Source organism: Mustela putorius, unplaced genomic scaffold, assembly GCF_011764305.1.
Source record: "Mustela putorius furo isolate JIRA1106 unplaced genomic scaffold, ASM1176430v1.1 tig00003834_pilon_pilon_pilon, whole genome shotgun sequence".
NCBI classification, from domain to species: Eukaryota; Metazoa; Chordata; class Mammalia; order Carnivora; family Mustelidae; genus Mustela; species Mustela putorius.
In genome coordinates this window covers 118,923,277-118,938,941 of record NW_025421987.1, presented here as the reverse complement: position 1 = coordinate 118,938,941, position 15,665 = coordinate 118,923,277, and the positions used below count along the sequence as shown (strand labels likewise).

At 40.2% G+C, this 15,665-nt stretch overlaps 1 protein-coding gene across 7 annotated transcripts in view; it reads left to right on the top strand.

The window, feature by feature from the left end:
* THRB (thyroid hormone receptor beta) overlaps nucleotides 1-15,665 on the top strand; it is a 381,314-nt gene that overhangs the window by 326,475 nt on the left and 39,174 nt on the right. The window contains exon 1 of one of the 7 annotated variants that reach the window (XM_045088974.1): nucleotides 2,916-3,539. The exons of the other annotated variants lie outside the window; for them this stretch is intronic. Coding sequence (XP_044944909.1) covers nucleotides 3,212-3,539 — 328 coding nt within the window. The 5' untranslated portion in view covers nucleotides 2,916-3,211. Of the gene's footprint in view, nucleotides 1-2,915; nucleotides 3,540-15,665 lie in introns of those variants that run through there. 7 annotated transcript variants of the gene reach the window in all.

The following is a 15,665-nucleotide window of genomic DNA, read 5'->3' as shown; positions in this document are numbered from 1 at the left end:
CCCCGTTCTTGGAACAAGAAGGAGTGCATTCCAGAAAGTTTTGTACTGTTTTCTCCAAAAGATAAAAGTCAGAGAGGAAGAGCTCCTAAATATGCTTTGAAACTTCTTTTTTTCCTGTACAAAGATTTCTGAGGGAATGCAGGATTGTTTTAATTCTGTGACTGTCAGGGGTCTTCCCCATGTTTTGTAAAAATTGAGGAAAACAAGGTTTTGGAGTTGTTCTTTCCCTTTTCGCGGCAGTATGTATATCCAGTCTGGGGGCAGAATAGCGCTCTGATTTTCCAAGTACCTTTGGAGATTTCTGGAAGTTGTTTTTAAGTGTTCCTTTGGCATAAAAGTTGAGACTCTGGCTTTGTTGATATTGTTACTGGTGAAAAGCAAGAAATTGCTTGGATCTGTGCCTTCAATGAAATAGAAAGGGAGCCAGGAAATGCACTGGCAGAACCACAGCATTGGACGGATCTGCCATGCAGCTCCGAACTAGAAAAAGAGGCCTCGGAACATGTGTGTGTGCCAGGAAAGAAAACTGCTTTATTGAAAGGTTAATTTTCAGATTAGTTTGGGGAAATTTGAGATAAATAAATGAAAGCAGACAAAAAACATAAGGCCTGGATCCTTTTTCCTGGGGTTTTCAGAAAATAGTCACTGCTTCCAGTGAAATGTTTTGACATTTTCAGCAGGGAGAAAATGTTAATTGTAATGTTATGTGTATGTGTTCTTAAAAGCACTTGCGGATAAATCTTTTATTCATTTTAAGAGTAATCAGAAAGTGAAGACACTATTAGAATGTTAGCTATGTTCATTACTCTTTATGGTCACTTTCTTGCTGTCCAGGATGTAGTGCTTCTTCTTCCTGATTCAAGTGTACTAATTTGGAGAACCTTCTTCTCCTTGTCTTACAGCTCAGTTGCAATTTCTCAAGGAGTCTTATTACTAAACATCCATGCAGTCAGCCTGGACTTCTTCCCTCCTTCTGTCTCATTTGTTGCCTGCTCTCTTCCCTTGGATCAGCAGCTCCATTTCTGTGCTTACAAAATCATCAGCACTCGGGACCCCTGGGTGGCTCCGTCAATTAAATGTCTGCCTTTGGCTCAGGCCAGGATCCCAGGGTCACAATCCCAGGGTCCTGGGATTGAGCCCCAGGTCTGGCTTCCAGCCCAGTAGGGAGTCTGCTGGTCCCTCTCCTTTTGCCCCTCCCCCTACGCATTCTCTATCTCTCTCACAAATAAACAAAATCTTTAAAAACAAAAAAAAATAAAATAAAATCATCAGCTTTAAAGACTCCCTTTTATGTCAATGGCCCACTGACTCAGAATATTGAATATGTGGGGCACCTGGGTGGCTCAGTAGGTGAAACCTCTGCCTTCAGCTCAGGTCATGGTCCCCAGGGTCCTGGGATCAAGCCCCGAGTCTGGCTCTCTGCTCAGCAGGGAGCCTGCTTCCTCCTCTCTCTATCTGCCTGCCTCTCTGCCTACTTGTGATAAATAAATAAATAAATAAATCTTTTAAAAATATATTAAATACATGTGCTACTGAGCTACTTAGTGGCCGGGGCTGGATCGACTTGTGGAACAGCAATCTCTGCTCCCACCGCCTCCCTGCTTTGCACTTAACAGATACCCCATAGGTATTTGTTGAATGACTGTCATTCATACCCTCCTTTCTCTGTCATATATCCCTGTCCCAGAATCCCATGTTGCAGTTGACTAGAGCTTCATTTCCAAAGAGGAGGTCTCACTGCTGAGTATTACAATATTACATTGTCTGTGGTCACTTAGGAGGGAAATACCAACAAGGTCGTACATTCATGTAACGGCAGGAACCCAAATGTAAATGTCACCACCTGAGTCCCAGCCCTGCAAACTGAGTCTCTGGAAGAAATAGAAAGAACCCCTAGCTGCAAAGAAAGCAGCCTTGGCCCTTACTGAACCATGATCTAGAACACACGCACAGAGTGGGTATACGCGTGGTCAACCACATGGAGGAAAAAACCTTTAGTAATGATCTTAGCAAGCAGTTAGGGTCTAATTTGATATTTGTTTGCATCTTAGTTAAAAGATATGGTGATTCTTACAGAAAATGCTCTTCCCTCTTAAAGATCACTGTCTTTAAACCTCAAGCATGTGAGTACTACTTAAATCACATTTAAGCTTGAAAATAATCTCAAAAGCAAATTTGATTGGAATAAAATGATAAATGTACACAGTGTCCCACATACCACCTCTAAGAGGGCTGTTTCCACAAAGGGAGGGAGGACCTGCCAGAATGGAGGGGGTTCTTCATTTAAGGGCACCAGCACATACTCTCTCTCCTGTGCTTATAAACAAAACATAAAAACAGAATGAGCAAAGCTAATTTAAGCTTTAGGTCTCATGTAGATTTGTGTCAACGATGTAGAAAATTATCTGCTACAAGGAAGAAAACAGAGCTCACTCACAGACACCAGAGGCATTTTCAGAAGTGCTTTTCCTTGGCACGTTTCTAAAACCTGTGGAACCTGTGTGTCATGAGGACGATGGTGGGGTCTTGCCATTAAAAGCCAATCGGTAACATTCAACAAACTTAACTACCAACACTCACATGACTAGATTAATGTTCTGGAGTCAGTCATCAAGCTCGTTATTGCTGGGATTTTCTCTGGGTCATGCTAATAAACCGGATTATTGATTTTAGGATTTTCTGTGTGTCCAAGGATATTCTCTAAGATGTCCTTACAAGGTTTCATGCTTAAGTTGTCAACCAAAATGACATCGCAATGAGTAATCATTTTCTAATCATGTTAAAAGGGGTTAAAAACGGCATATAAAATGCATCTTCCCAGCTTCAGAGGAGCAGGAGCCTTCTTGCTGTCACTCCTCCAGATGGGTGACGGTCATCCCTACCTGGGTGCCATCTTCCCCAGGAATTAGCTCCGTTCTCAGCTTAAGACCTTTGATAGTCAGAAATCTGCTTTCCAATATGTTTGAATGGCAGGAGAGCTCAAAAGACACCTCGATCCAAATAGGATTTTAGCCCGTCAGGTGCTAGTCCAAAGTAAAGCAGGCGGGGTGGCTGTGCTGCCCGTGGTGTTTATTCATCTTTCCTTCTCGCTTCATGCGTATGGATGGACGCTTCCCCATGTATATGCCCGGCTCTCAGGGCGTATGGGGCTGGTGAATGCATGCAGGGAGTGTGTGTATATGTAAAGTAGAAACTGAACCAGGGTCACAAAATGAACTACTGTATGCAAGAAGTATATGAAGTGCGCCCAGCTGCCGGCAGCAACTGCTACATGCAGGCCACTGATTATTACACGTATTTTGAAGATAGTGCAGGTTACAGTGGTCGCAACGCTCAGGCTGTGCCCAGTAACAACATATATATGGAACAGACCTGGGCAGTGAATCAGCCTTATACCTGTAGTTACCCTGGAAACATGCTGAAAAGCAAGGACTCTGATTTGGACATGGCCCTGAATCAATACAGCCAACCTGAGTATTTCACTGAAGAAAAGCCTACTTTTTCTCAAGTGCAGTCACCATCGTACTCTCAAAAAAAAGGTAGGGTCCATTTTACTTGAATTTGTTAAAAGTTTCTGTGTTTGTTTCCCTTGTGTTTCAAAGTTACGGTCTGCATCAGCTTTGTCAAGTCTTTGACTCTGAACGCTGAATGTTTGAAATTAATAACAGCAGTAAAGAGTGAAGTTGCTAGGTGATTGCAAGGGGTCGGTGAGCAACAGCATTTCCAGGCACTTTTTTCCAAGCATATGTGAGAGCTGGATTGAGTTGATTTTTTAAGCTGTGTGTATATGTATATATACATTGTGTGTGTGCGCGCACGCGTGCGCACGCATGTGTGTGTGTGTATATATGTGTTGCCCAAAATTAATATGGCCAGTTTCTTTGCTAAAGAAAATATGTAAAAGGCTTCCCCCTCGGTGGATAGGCACTGTGGCTTTTGAAGTGGGATAATTCTCCCCAGTTCAGGTTGAGATTAAAAACTCCTTTGAGTGTTTGTTCATATTTCAAATTAAAAGTTTATTTTAGTTAACTAATAAAATATTTTAGTGATCTCTTTAATGGTAATATAATGTTGATATGTCAGATTTTATAATTGTTCATCTTTATATGCTTACTGATCCCTGAAAACTATAAACAATCTACTTGTGAGTATATTAAGGTATAAGAATATAAAACTCAAAAGGGAACTAATGTGCTTTCTATTGCCATTTGTCCCTAGAGTTTTGCTTGTCTGGAATCATGTCAAATGAACTCTTTAGGAAATGAGAAGTATCGTTCAAAATATCCACAGTGGAAACAAGTATAATATCCGTTTATTTTAACAGACACTGTGGCTTTACAATGCTGTGTAATTTTCTATCAATGGAACATTTCTTCTATATCAAAAAATAAAACAAGAGAAGCAAGCAGGTGGTATTCAGGGAACTTAGTAGCATCTGCCAGATATTTTGGAAATAGCTTAAATTCTATTATATTCTTGAATATGCCAGAAACTGTTTTTTTTCTGTGTACGATCTACAAGATATTGCATAGGAAACCAAATTTACAGATTTCTATAATTTGCAAAAATATGATGTCCATGGATCCTCAAAGGTGAATTTCTCTGTAAAATTATCTTAAAACAGAATATGGCTTGGTTGATTATGGTTCTTATAAAAATTAACATTTGCTCTTCTTAATGTGGCTCTGTATTTAAGAGCTGCCTGTTTTGAGATCAAAATTAAAAAAAACAAACAAACAAACAAAAAAACCCACAAAAACCTCAAAGTGAAACTCTAGTTTAGTTGTTACTGTAGACTGTGTTTGGATTTTCTGTGCTGTTCTCCACCTTCCAAATATGAAGTATGAACGGAATCACAACAGAACACATATTGAGTTTCACACATTTCACACATTTAGTTTCACATCCTCTTGAAGAATATCAGAATTTCTCTCATTTATTACAAAGGGCACACCACAGAAATCCCCTAAAGGGAACATCTGAGATAGACCAAATGTGTGCTTTCTATTTCTATTTAGTATTACACTTAAGAGTAATTATCTTTGAAAAGAAGAAGTTAACATTGCTTCATTAGACACGTCTGGACACGCCTCTCACGGTGTTATGGGATCGCAAGATAATACTCATGCCTATCTCTCTATTTGGGGCATTCTGCTATTCTTAAAAATTCCTGCAAAACTTTTCAGGCTTTTTTACTTTTTTTTTCTTTTGTTTTTTCATGATATTTTCTTCAAGCAGTGCTGGAGAATATTTGCTCCTAAAACGTTAAAACAGAGATTCTTTGGTAATTAATTTGACGCTTGAACTAGAGGCTAAGACACATTATATGCATATATTGATGTAATTTCCCAAAGCCATATGCCATTGAAAGGCCAGGGCCACCTGCCAAACTCACTAAATCAAAGCAGGCAAATATTCTTAAATGCGCCATTATTTACTGTTACAAGTCTTTAAGTAAATCCCAGTAAAACTAAACCCAGCTGTTAACTGTCTCTTAGGACAAAAGGTCGTACCCAACACGTTTATCCATATTGATCCATTATTGATTTTTGTTGTTGTTGGAGGACATCAGTAGTATCTTCTTAAGGCAAAATTAAGACTATAAACAGGTGTTCAGTGGGGCAGGCCTCATTATTCCGATTGGATTTTTATCTATTTTCATGAAATCCATCATTGTTTCATCTGGGTCTGTTGCTGTCACTGTAGCGCTTTAAACTCTTCAATAACACAGCTGTCTTAACTTTGTCAATTTTTTTTCCTTAAGGATGGCTTATTCTTTAGCCTTTAATTGGAATTTTCTAGTGTATAGAAAATGATCATAATCTTGTAAAAAAAATGTACTGTAAGTACACATAGATGAAATAAAGGAAGACTACAGAACCCAATGTCAAGACTAGTTATCTTAACAGTAGTCTTTAGAATGACTTTGAGTCCTCTTAGTATTGTTTTTGTGTGGGTTTTTTTTTTTAAGATTTTATTTATTTATTTGACAGATAGAGATCACAAGGAGACAGAGAGGCAGGCGGGGGGTGGGGGGGAAGCAGGCTCTGGCTGAGCAGAGGGCCCGATGTGGGGCTTGGTCCCAGGACCCTGGAATCATGACCTGAGCCGAAGGCAGAGGCTTTAACCCACCGAGCCACCCAGGTGGCCTGTTTTTGTGTGTTTTTATGTTTGTAGCCAGGAGGGAGAAATATTAGCAAGTTCCTGAAGCATGGAGGGCATGAACGAAGAGTCAGAATTCAGTTCATTGAACCGAATTTAAGCTAAAATTTCAAGAATTAGGGTGGGGTACAGAGCCAGTATCATTTTCACTTTGAGGGAAGGTGAAATGCAGAATGTAATGTCTGTCTTTTTTTTTTTAATATAGAAGATGAGAAAAACACATTTTTAATTTTTAAAAGTTAGAGACAAATAAAAAGAGCCCTAGCATCACTCAGATACAAGCTCCTTATGTTTATGTCTTTCAAGTAACCTCACCTTGATTTGTTATATGAAAATCAGCTATCACAGCCAGTTCTGATCACTACTTTCACCTTAGCCCCTAGCTCAGGAGGAAGGGAAGTGTTTGGAAATCAGCTGGAGGCAGAGGGAATCGGCAACCAGTGTGTTGTGTCTTCTCCTTTGTGACCATAGTTCCCACATAGTTAAAAGTCAGTATCTTTTTCAATACGTTTCTTTTCTTTGCGGGGAGAGAGAGGGGGTTGCTAGCCATTTCCATAAAAAATTCCAGTCACATTCCAAAGTCCCCCAACAGCTTAAGACTGGCTTCCCTGCAGGTGGCTTTGCCAGTCAGCCTCTGGGTCTGTTTAAATAGAATTCCCTGGAGTGTCTGTCCTCTGCAACCCCATCCATGGGATTCTTTGCTTGACCTTCGATGCACCATCTTTACAGGAATTGCACATCCAAAAAATCTGTAGTGCGTTTGCATCAGAGCTGGTTATCATGTCCAAGAGAATAAGAAATTCCTGTTTTTCTGAGTCCAGATCAAGGAGATGGGGTCCTCTTCAGTTTGGGTTTTGATAGCACGTGTTCTTGTTCTAAAGCTGCGCTATTGGTGGTCCAGAGAGAAATATTAATAACCAAAGCAGGAACTGCACCTCAAACTGTCCGTTCTGACTCTGTCTTCGGCTGCCCCTCTGTCTCAGGGACAGGAATCCAATGTATGTGAATAATCGTGTAAACATTAGAAATGGAAATTAAATGGTAAGGTGAGCGATGTTTGAAGTGACCCACATCAAGATGACTGGATTAAAAAAGAGAGTAAAGCCCCAAAGAAATATGATCTCTAATCAGAATTTCCTCAGCCTCTTTCAAAGTCAGAGAACGGATGCTATACAGTAGAGCTGGACATGGGACAGTTCCAAAGTCTGCTCAGAAAAAAAAAAAAAATGTTCCGAGAAATAGGTACCCTTAAGCTCTAGATTCACACTCAGTCTCTGGAGAGGCAGGCAGGAAAGAAACCCAAAAAAGGGGGTAAGATTCATGAGTCTCCCAACCACACAATCTCTTCCAGCCACACACCTAAGGATGAGATGATTGCACACTATTTCCATTTCTTTTCTCAACTTTTCCCTCTCCTTCCCTTCTTGCCCCTCTTCTTCCTCTTTGTCTCTCCTGCCCCCCCACTTTCCCTTGACTTCTCCCCCTCCCGCATTCTTTCTCCTTCTGCCCCTCTCTCCCCGTCTCTTCTCTCCCCCTCTAGTTGAATGTGTTTAATTTAAACACATACGATTAGTCTACCCAATCCACTAAGTGTTGTAGACATTATGTCTTTAAAATATAATACTTGAGAAGTTCATGCAACTGAAGATTCTTCTATAATGCCTATGTAATTGTAGGGATTCTGGCGTAAGGTTAGGATTTCAAATTAGACACTGCCACCCATGTACTATTAAGAGATAATATCACTCCAGAAAACAACAGAACCATTTTTTTTTTTAAACACAAAATGCATTTGCTGCTAAAAAGGTTAAGTAAAAGTGCGTCCTCTCAGTATCTAGAACTGGAAGCAAAGTAGGGAACAGTTGTAGCTTGCAGACCTTGTCCAAGCACAGACAAAAGCATGAGTTAACTTTTCTGTCCTTTTCTTGACAAGGGTTAGGTACCTGCCTTGTCAAAGGCACATCCTCCAGAAATTTCACTGGATTCACTAACCTTATCCTAGAGCACCCGCTATCATTCCTCACGATGAAAGCTAATGTCAGTAGTCCAAGGCATAATGAGAACCTGAAGTCAGATGACTGCCAGGCTTGTGAAGGACTGTTGGTGCCATTTATTTCTCGCATGTGGGGTTATATCTGCCACCTTGCATCCCTTGATGAGTAAATACTTTCCCACAAACTCAAAGCTTTTTTTCGTAGCACTCAGTATCCAGGTGCCTTGAGTCTGAGGTTCTGTTGCTTCCCACTCTAGTCTAGCTTTTATGACCCCTATCTTCTTGTACTCATACTAAGAACCAGTGCTCACTTAGTGTCTGTATTCTTCCTTTTCCAGACCCTCATGAAGGCTGAACTTCCGTGCGCTGTCCTTGGTACCACCCTCATCTCCACTCCCTCTGTACTGTACTAGCTGCTTTAGAGAATTTCCTGTTCTGCTGGAGATGTGTGCTTTTGAGTGGCCACCCCACCCCCCATCTGCAGATACTTCCTGCTGTACTGTGCTGTCCTCTTCTCTCCACGGTCACCCCCCTTCACAAAGCCTTCTTTGAATTCCAGTCACTTAGTGGCTGTGATACCTGCCCTCCACACCCACAATGGGGCTCCTCTTTAAAATTCCAAACCCTTTTCCATGCCCTGTTAGATCAAACACTAACACCACCAACTCTTCTTTACCCACAGGGAAGATTCTGGCTTCCCTGCCCTAAAGGGAAATTTTGATTCTGGCTTTGTACTTCTGCCCATACTCTCTTTTCCAGAAATCTTGGCCGATTTCTCCATGTGCCCCTCCCTCTGCCATACTCCCCTGAACTAGTGATGCTTTTTCTAACTACCAGCTACTGCCCGCTATACTCCAGTATGTGCCCTGCCATTCTCAGCCCGTATCACCTCAGGTCACTTACTCAGCTCAGAACCCACCATCTTCTTCTATTTAACCAGCACCACATTCTCTCCAACACCCAGACTCCCAACTGGCCCCGGCTTCAAAAACAGGTTTCCCTTGTTTTATACAATAGTGCTGAATCATTCCTGTAAACCACCTTTAAAATTTTTTTATATAATCTGTATTGAACCAGAGTTTCTTGACCTTGGAACTATGAACATTTGGGGTCAGATGATTGTTGTGGAGGCTGATCTATGCCTTGCAGGATGCTTAGCAACATTCCTTGCTTCTATGCATTATATTTCAGTAGCACACAACTGCTCTGTCCTGTTATGATAATCAACAGTTTGTCCAGATATGTCTCTCTGGAGTGAAAATCACCCTGGTTGAGAACCGTTACATTAAAAGAACATAATATTAAGAGAACATCTGAAGTCAGGGATCTTTTTGGAATGTGAAAATCCCTCCTCATTTTTCATATTGAAAAGTCTAGATTTTTATATACCAAATTGTTTCAAAATGGAGTGCACTTGAACATATACATACATGCAACATAGTACTTACATATATGTGTTATAGATCATTCCTATAGTCTAGACTTGGGTTCTCTTCCTCACATATGCTTATTTATGTAAACTCTAGCTTGATGATAAGCACCGTGCAGGCAATCACCTGCTTCACTTCACACTCTGTGAAGTGCTCATCTATTAGGACAGCAGGGTATATCTGCACACACACCAATAGAACTTTTAACAACCATGATGCTGTCCTGATGACAAATGGGAATGTTCCTTCCCTTCATCAAGGGAAGAAGGCCTGACAGTCCATGTTTTTAGAGCTATAACCCTAAATCTCATTCTGAATGGATTTTCAGATAAAGAAAAGGCACCCATTTTTTTTCTCAAACATGCAGGATCTGAGATAACTGTGGGAACCTCTGTATAAGCCTAATGCCATAAGCTGACTTCGGGGCAAAAAGAGAGGCAACTAGTACCCATTTCTGGTGACCCTTTCTGCCCCCCCCCATTCCGCACTCTTCTAATACACTTTAATTTCCTGCTTTCCAACCCATACCTTCTTTAAAATGGGAAAAGACCTCATTAGTACCAGGGTTCTAAAACTCCAATGCCTACAAGTGCCAGAGAGCTGATAGGAATCAGAGAGAGCCACAGTTGTTTAATAAGGACTGCTTAATTTAAACTTTTCAACCAGCACACATATTGTATGTATGTTACATGATAAGAAACATTTTTTTTAAAGACCCCACCTATTTATTGAGAGAGAGACAGTGAGAGAGAGCACGAGCGAGGAGAAGGTCAGAGAGCGAAGCAGACTCCCCATGGAGCTGGGAGCCTGATGCGGGACTCTATCCCGGAACTTCGGGATCATGACCTGAGCTGAAGGCAGTCGTCCAACCAACCGAGCCACCCAGGCGTCCCGATAAAAAACATTTTTAACTTTCATAAAGAAATTTATTCTCTCTCCTTTTCCTTGAATTACATTTGACAAAAATTAAAAATCTGTGAAATATTTCTTTACTTATAAAAAGACATAATGCAAGCATAAACAAACATAAATGACAAGTGACAATTAGCTGTAGAGTTGGGTCACAATAGGAAGTGGTAGGGACTGTAGTAAATTCAAAAGTATGTCTCTTTCTTAGGAGATGTGCGGCCCTTCTCAGTTCAGTTGATTGTCACCCTGTGAGAATTTGGGCTCACTATTGCCAAGTCTTCTGATTTTCCACATGAAGCAGGAAATCTGGATTTCACCTGAAATGTCCCAGTTTTAAAAGCTGGCTGAGATTTTTAAATACTCTGCAATTGAAACACTGTGGACTGCCAGTGTATTTGCCCCTTTGATTAAAATTTTGACTGAAACCCATTATGCCAGTCTATTCCCTTTCCTAGTGATTTGCATCTTCAAGAGTTTTAGTTCTAATTATGGACTGAAAGGTTATGTCAGCTACTAAAAACTTGGATCTACAAGGACAGGGACAAGGAAGTTTAGCTAGTGACTTGTGCAGGAAACTGAATTATGTCCAGACTTAGGCCTAAAAATGAATATATCTTAGTTTCAGGAGTTTCTGAGTCCGAAAAAATAGTCTGAAACTTGCTTTGCCCCCCTTTTCTGCCCTAAGACATCCAGATGGTGGAAATCCAGAGTCCCTTGTCATCACGTCCTCTCTCCTTTTCTGAATTAATACCTCTGATCTAGTGCTCATTCTGTTTCCCTTGTTCTCCCGCATCCCCAGTGTTTTAGAGTTGGGAGACTTAGGACTCCATGTCTTCCATCCCCCGGAAGCAAGGGCTAGCCAGCCAGGGGACAAGGTAGAAAGCAAAGATGCTCAGTGATTCCATGAGGTAGTAGGGACATGGAAAGATGGCTCCTGTTCTGAGGAAAGGTTTGGTGAAATGGGAGCCTCTGGGGCAGCTCTGCTGGAAATCTGCAGACAGCAATGCAAAATACCTTTAAAGTTAATGCAGTTTCAGGTTTGTACCCAGTGTCTTACACATTAGGGCCATGCATGTTTGTTAAATAAATGGCTGGCTGGGTGGGTGGATGGGTTAATACAGTGTTTCTCAGAGAGTTACAGTTAATTTGATGCAAAACTTGGTACATAATAGTAATAATTAAGTGTAAAAGAAATCAGCATTAGTGTGTTGGGAAAAGGCTAAGAGATGAGCCATTCAGGATTTTTTACATATATAAAGAGACTACAAGGAAAGAAGATGCTAGTGGGGGAGGGGGACTTAAATCGTAAGAATTGAGAAAGTTCAATATAAAACTGAAAGAATGACTAAACATACTAAGTATTTAACTTTCTTAAGGGTATTGATATACAGTCTCATCTGATATCCTGACCCAAACTACTCGGGATTCTTTGATGGCTCTAAATTGATAGTTCTGCAAGACGAATCAGCAACATGGACCTCTCTGAACTGCCCAAAGTATTTCTGACCATCAGTGATAACCACCACTCCTTTTAGATAGTTTTGCTTGGCAAGGGGTCCTATACTGAAGGTAAGATCAGCCAGATTGGAAATGGTCCCTGAACTCAGCTCCTCTCCCTTCTGCTAGATTTACCTTCCTAGGCAGCACCTTCTACTTTACATCTACTATCAAGATCGATCTGCCTTATGTTCTATTCCCTAAGCATTGTGTATTTGCGAAGGTGACAAGAGGTGCCAGTACTTCTTCTCCTGGGACCTGAGATGATGTTGTAATTCACTCAAGAGAATTAAACTAGACAGCCTTCTGATTTTATTCATATATGGGAAAGCCTTGAATCTAATGCAAACCAAGAAACCAGTTTACTGCCTGTTGCATGATTCCTGGTGTAAATATGCACAACTTTCCCCTTCTACATACCAAGTCCCTCTGAGAGTCAATTTTTTAAAGTAATGTTAAGCTACAACATGAATAAACCTTGAAAACACTATGCTAAGTTAAAAGCCAGTCACAAGAGACCACAATATCCTTCTAGAAATATCTAGAATAGGCAAATCTGTAGAAACATAGATCAGTGGTTGCTTAGGGTAGAGGGGGTGAAAAGGCCAGAAGGAAGAGGAGTGACTTTTAAAGGCTTTGGGTTTCTTTGGGGGATGATGAGAATGTTCTAAAATTGATTGTGGTGAGAATTTCACAACTCTGTGAATAGAAAAAGCTATTGAATTGTATGTTATGTGAATTATATCTTAATGAAGCTGTTAACAAATACGACGGGGAAATGTTCGTAATATTTGACCATGTCATCCTATCTCACGTGCAGGATAATACTTGGAAATTAAGCAGACATTGCCAAGTGTCAAATAAAAAAAATAATCTCCAAGTACTCGTTGAACAAACAAATGGAGTTTGTTTGCCTAATAATATGCTTGATAAAGTGGCAGCATTGTTTATTGGTCTAAAAAACAAGATATCTGAGCGTGTAAGTGCTGGCAAAAACATATCACCCTTGGATTATCACATACTGACAGGGGACTTAATTGTTTTCTGGGGTGTTATTAACCATGTTTCCCCAAGAGTCACTTGGGATAATTTGCAGATGCAATTCTCAGATGAGCTGCGTGGCTTCCAGAGTTGTATTTCTCATGTTTGTTTCTAGACAGAACCAAATACTGACATTCATTTAGTGTCCCTTCCTGGTAACAAAACTAGCGCTATACATGCATTTTCCTTAGCAGGGCATATTTAGCCAGCATATGGCTCATTTGTAACCATGAGAAAAGTAAAAGATGGGGACACAGAAACTAGAAGAGCAAGAAATGGTTAAGTTCTCTGGGAGAACTAGTTAGCATGTGATAATGTCAAATAGATTCAGCAATCTTAAACGAATCTTCACCTACCTATTAATTATGTGTAGGATGTTACTCCTTGATGGATGTTATTTAATGATGAATAATGGACTTAGGCATGATAATTGATGTATCATTGCCTGTGGTGACTGTTTGGGTAAATAAGATAGTTCTGATTATTTTAGAGAAAAGGAAGATATGGGTGGGGTATACTAGTATGACCATATAAGCAACTGTAACCAACTTAAGTAGATGTTTCTGTAAAAGTCATAATAATTTCACTAGAGACATAATAAATTGTCTATTCATCTAACCACCAAGAAGATAATCTAGGAGAAAAAGGAGAACAAACCAAACCACCCATCAGACTAGCAGTCAGAAAATTGAAGGAGCCTATTCCACTCACAGATTGAATTACCATTGGATTCCAGGGTTCACAAGAACCTAAAGGTCAAACAATTCAAACATCTATGTAAATTGTTGACTACAGGAGGAGGAAATTTCCAGTATCTTACTGCCAACATCACTGGTGAGAGCAGGCAAGTCATGAGATAGAGTGAAAAATGGTGAGGGACCTGAATCTATCTTAACTCTGGTTAATATTCTCTGGCCTTCCCAAGTCATGTCCCATAAGCAATATAGTGTCCAACCATGTTGCAATTGGTTCCTGAATATGAGAAGGAAGTGCCCTTATCTCTCTTTCCCTTATCTCTGCTGTGTGTACCTGATACCAAGAACTGAAAACTCCTCACTCTGATCAACTATACATAAGCTCTACATATAAGAGTTCAAGAGATAGTTTTCCTGACATGGATATATGTATTCCATCCACCTTTACTAGAAAGGTGTGCATTTTAATAATTAGGTTACTTCATTGCTTAAAAGTTACTTTGTGTTTTGTAAGTCTGTGTTTCAATGCTACACACAAACACATATGTACACACTGTCACACATACTAATCCAAGATTAAGAAACACCAAAATGCTACAGTGGTTATCTCTGTGGTGGAGAGTTGACAGGAAAACCTGCTTTTTGTTCATTTATGTCATTTATTTTTTCTATAATGAACTGTATTACCTGAACAGGAAGTCTTCTCAAAGGGTTTCCCTTTGTAATTCTGGATATAGACCTATCCCAGGGCCTATACCTATATTATGTGCAGAAGATCTGTTACTGTCTTTTTTCACTACACTGAAAGCTTCCCCAAGAATGCAAAATTAGCCATCTTTTTCTTTAAAGATTTTATTTATTTATTTGACAGAGAGAGACACAGCGAGAGAGGGAACACAAGCAGAGGGAGCAGCAGGCAGAGGGAGAAGCAGGCTCCCTGCTCAGCGAGGAGGGAGCAGGGAGCCCGATGTAGGGCTCAATCCCAGAACCCCAGGATCATGACCTGAGCCAAAGGCTGATGCCTAACTGACTGAACAACCTAGGTGCCCCCCAAAATTAACCATCTTTAGATCCTTAGCACATTGCCTGGCATAGTATACCCATATGAATGTTTGTCAAATGGAGCCATTCTCTTTTATTTCCTTCATTGCTTTGTTTTTGTATGAACAGCTTTATTGAAATATATTCCACATACCATGGACCTCACACACTGAAAGTGTACAAAACACATCCATGAAAAATGGTTTTCATTCAGTGGCTTTAGTATGTTCAGAGTTGTGCAACCATCAACACTATACAATTCCAGAACATTTTCATGAAAAGAAACTTTGTACCCATTAGCAGTTACACCCCATTGCCCCCTCCCTCCAGGCCGTTTCATCTACTAATCTAATTTCTTTCTCTATGAATTTACCTATTCTAGACATTTCATAGAAATGAACTCATACAATATGTGGCCTTTCATGTCTGGCTTCTTTTCTTAACATAATGTTTTCATTTCTTAAAGGTTCATCTATGTTGTAGCATGTGTCGTTACCTCATTCCTTCTCATAGCTGTATAATATTCAATTGTATGAATGTACTGCCTTTTGTTATCTATCATTTGATAGGCATTTGGGTTGTTTTCATCCTTTGGATGTTATAAATAATGCTGCTTTGAACATTCATGTACAGTTCTGTGTGTAGACACATATTTTCAGTTCTCTTGGGAACACACCTAGGAGTGGAATTGCTGGGTCACATGTAAATTTATGTTTAACCTTTTGAGGGACTGCCAAACTATTTTCCAAGGCACATTTTACATTCCCACCAGCAATATATAAAGGTTCAGATTTCTCAATATGCTTACCAACTTTTATTATTGTCTGCCATTTTTATTATAACCATCCTAGAGGATGTTAAGGGGTGTCTCATTGTGGTTTGGGCTTTGCATTTCCT